The 3,814-nt window shown below is 39.0% G+C and overlaps 1 protein-coding gene across 1 annotated transcript; it reads right to left on the reverse strand.

Annotated features, from left to right (window-relative positions):
• Positions 1–1,322: 1,322 nt before the first annotated feature.
• On the reverse strand, positions 1,323–2,264 carry LOC103599202 (olfactory receptor 2G3-like). The gene has a single exon (XM_008583306.1). The coding sequence runs from the start codon at positions 2,262–2,264 to the stop codon at positions 1,323–1,325; it is 942 nt and encodes a 313-aa protein (XP_008581528.1).
• Between the last annotated feature and the right edge of the window lie 1,550 nt (positions 2,265–3,814).

Raw genomic sequence — 3,814 nt, forward strand, 5'->3', positions numbered from 1 at the left:
CTTTGGTTTTTTTGGCTTGCCAGTACAGGGATCCAAACCCATGATCTTGGTGTTATATGGCTGTGCTTTATCTGATCGAGTAATTGGCCAGTCTAACTTATCCTATTCAAAGAGTACTGAAGGAACATTGGTTTCAGATTATTTAATCATAAAGGTTTGAGAAAACTGGTGAAAGTGTGAGACACTATGGATTCAGCTTCCTTTTATTTTAAGGTTTCTCTTAAGTACATAACATTATTAAAGCCAGAAATATCTGAAGAAGAGTATGGCATATTAAAATCATCTTTGGTATACAAATTCCTTTTTTGCAGATACTGAGAAGTATTTGGACTACAGTGGATATACATTTCAAAAGGCAGAGTGCTGGGAGGAGGAAAAGAGCTCTTCAGAGCTATGAACACCCATATTGGTGCAAACTCAAAATGCACAGAGAAGATTCCACCAAAGGTCAGAAAGACAAAACACTAAAAGCCTCTCAACTCTGCATCTTTTGTCAAAGGAAATATAATTACTACAAATATTAGAATCCTCAAACAAATAAACATGTATGCACACATACACTCATCATATGAATTAGATTTAAATTCCCTGTCACTTTTCACCTGGCAGGGACTGAATTCCTAAGATCCCTCATGTGACAGACATTACTTAACAATCTAAAAACACAAATCAAAACTCAAAATTCACCACCACAGGGGATACAGTAGTCTATGGACCATCAAAATCTCAGTGAAAATCTGACTTGGCAAAGAATCAAACAGAACGTAAAAACCAAGGAAAGCTCAACCAGGAGACTTACCAGAGCAGCCAAGGTAGGGTGAGCAGAGGAATTAAGGAGGGTAGGGCAGGGGAGGTGCACTCAGGATGCATATTTCTGTTGCTGCAAGGATAGGATCCAGATGGACCTGCAGGAGTAGACTGCTAAAGAAGAACCCAAAGACATCAAGCTAATCAGTAGCACACTGTTTATTTTTATAAAGAGAAATCAATGAACAGGTTTATATCACCTAATAAGGCAGAGCCAGGATTTATCTTATAGAGAAGGAGCAGAAAGAGAAGAAAATTAACTGCAGAGATTCTGAGAACAATGTCTTCTTCGTACTTTATTAGGCAAACTGACTGGTAGATAACAAAGATGTCAGTCTAGACTGGATATCTTTGCAAACACAAAGTAGGAAGATAAAACAATCTGAGTTCCTTATGGATTCCACAGAGGCTTGTGAGTTCAGCTTTGCAGCACCTTTGGGAACTTTCTGGTATCTTTCCATTGGCACCTCCATTTTAGTTAAGCCAGGTCTGCACCTTCACCTCATGAGAATTTGTCACTCTTCTGCTCTGTGATCTTTTCGCACTAGCCTCTTCAAAGCTCCCTTTACATCTTTGTTTCTCAGAGTGTAAATTAAGGGGTTGAGGGTAGGAGTTACCACAGTATACAAAAGGGTTATAAACTTTCCTTGACTGTGGGAGTAGGAGCTGTTGGGCTGGATATAGACAGATGTGATGGTTCCATAGAAGAAGAATACTACCAACAAGTGGGACCCACAAGTTCCAAGGACCTTACTCCAGGCTTGAGCTGACCTGATCCTCATCACTGCTTGGACAATGCACGCATATGAGACCAAGATGAGTGCCAGGGGGAGAAGCAGCAGTACCAAGGAAGCCATAAAGAGCTGGACCTCATTGGCATGGATGTCTACACAGGCCAACTTGATCATGGCAGGCACTTCACAGATAAAGTGGTAAATCCTACGGTTTCCACAACGGGGCAACTGAAGTGTGATAGTGCCCTGAATCAGGGTGTTGCCCACTCCACTTAACCATGCCATTCCTGCAAGAGACTGGCACAATCGTGGATGCATAACTATGGCATAATGGAGTGGTCGGCAAACAGCAGCATAACGATCAAATGCCATGACAGCTAGGAGAATACATTCAGTGGATCCCAGTGCCAGAGACACATAGAGTTGAATGGCACAGCCTATAGGGGTAATTGTCTTGGCTGTACCACAGAGATTCCACAGCAGCTGGGGAACAACGCTGGTGGTAAAGCAGAGGTCAACAAAGGAGAGATTGGTAAGAAAATAATACATGGGTGTATGGAGTGTGGGATCCAGACAGGAGACCAGGATGATTGCTGTGTTGCCTACCAGTGTCAGGAGGTAGGAGATTAGCACAACCACAAAGAGGATCTTCTCAAGCTGTGGCTGATCAGAGAAGCCCACCAGTATGAAATCATCTCCCAAACTCTCATTAATCATCTTCATCACTCTACTCATGTAAAGGGAAGAGATGAGTGTAAAAATGTAGGCGTTAGTAGGAAGCAATTAGAGTCAGAAGTACACTCAGGAGAAATTGACCCTCAAGGTGTAGACTGGGGGTGTGTTGTGTATAGAGAATAGGACTCGGGGAGAGAAAGAGAGACAGAGACAGAGAGGGACAGAGAGAGAGAACTCTATATACCTCCAAGAGAAAAGTAAAAGTATGCAGAACTTAAAGAGATCTGTTAAAAGATATGGTGACATAAAATAGACCATGCAAGAAATGATCAATAATTAATGATTGCTCAGTTCTTCCAAATTGTTTAATTTTTTTTCTGGAAATCCATTGTCTTCTTTCTCAACAGCATCTTGTAAGATTATAAGTAAAAGGAAAAAGGGAAGTGTTGCTGAATCCATGAACATCTTTGTAGCTACTCTATTAGTTGTCAGCAGCAAAAGTTGCAAATAAAGATCAGATATATTTTTGAAAAAAAAATTTGTGTGGTTAATTCAATACACTGCCTGACACGTGCATTTGTTAATATCATGCTAAGAATGGAATATGAAATAGCCAATCATCATGTTTCAGTTACTTAATAGATATCATCCACATATTAAATAGTTTTCTTTCAACATTTTTCTTATAATGTAATAACAGGTGGTCTAACTTAGAGTACATGGGAAGAGGCTACATAGAGAAGCACTGTTGTAAGTTGAAAATAATTTTTAGTGCCTCATTGAAACTTTTCTTAGAATTGAATATTTTACGTTAAAGTAAATAAAGCTTTCCAAATATTTAATTTTTTATAGATTTCGTTGAAGTTGTGAGTGGCATATAATCTGTATTTTCCTTTAACATTATGTTATGTACTAGCAGAATAGCAATTGAATATCATCTGAATAAATTAAAAAGTCACTAACTAATTTAGAAAATTTTTCATTTTATAGGTTACTTCTGATCTTTGCTGAAGGAGTTGGAAATAAGAGAAAGTATTTTTGGAAAAGTGATACAAAAAAGATGTAGTTCATTTTCCTGTGGCAATCAGCCTTTCTTTGCAAGCTGTATGTATGTAGAGAACTAAAGGTTGAATAAAAGCTGACTAGTGAATAGCTGAGCTGTGAGGCATGGAGAGATTATTTTTGGCAAATGGAATATCATGCTAAGAATTAAAGCTGAACAGCCATGGGTTACCTGAAGTGTGGAGTACGGCTGAATACAGAACACGGTGGGAAAGTGTCATATGATTTGGCTGCAATAGTAGGTACACATGGAAAGGAAGAGAAATGTTTAAATTATGTTAAAGTTTTGAATTTATCCAAAGGGCCCTAAAGGGCAACCTTTGAGGGCTTTTTAAGCAGGTCAAGGGGCGATGCAAGTCAGGAAAGAGCTGGTAATTGACATATTTGAATTTAAAAAACACCAGTCCTCAGATTGGAGAATGGGTCAGCAAGCAGTAAATGGAGACATAGGAATCGGTTACTAGGATGCCATAATATACTAAGAAAGAGATGGCATGGTGGTAGAAGGGAAGATTTATGTTCTTAGGCAGATTCTA

The sequence above is a fragment of the Galeopterus variegatus genome, unplaced genomic scaffold, assembly GCF_000696425.1.
Source record: "Galeopterus variegatus unplaced genomic scaffold, G_variegatus-3.0.2 Scaffold2884, whole genome shotgun sequence".
Lineage (NCBI taxonomy): Eukaryota > Metazoa > Chordata > Mammalia > Dermoptera > Cynocephalidae > Galeopterus > Galeopterus variegatus.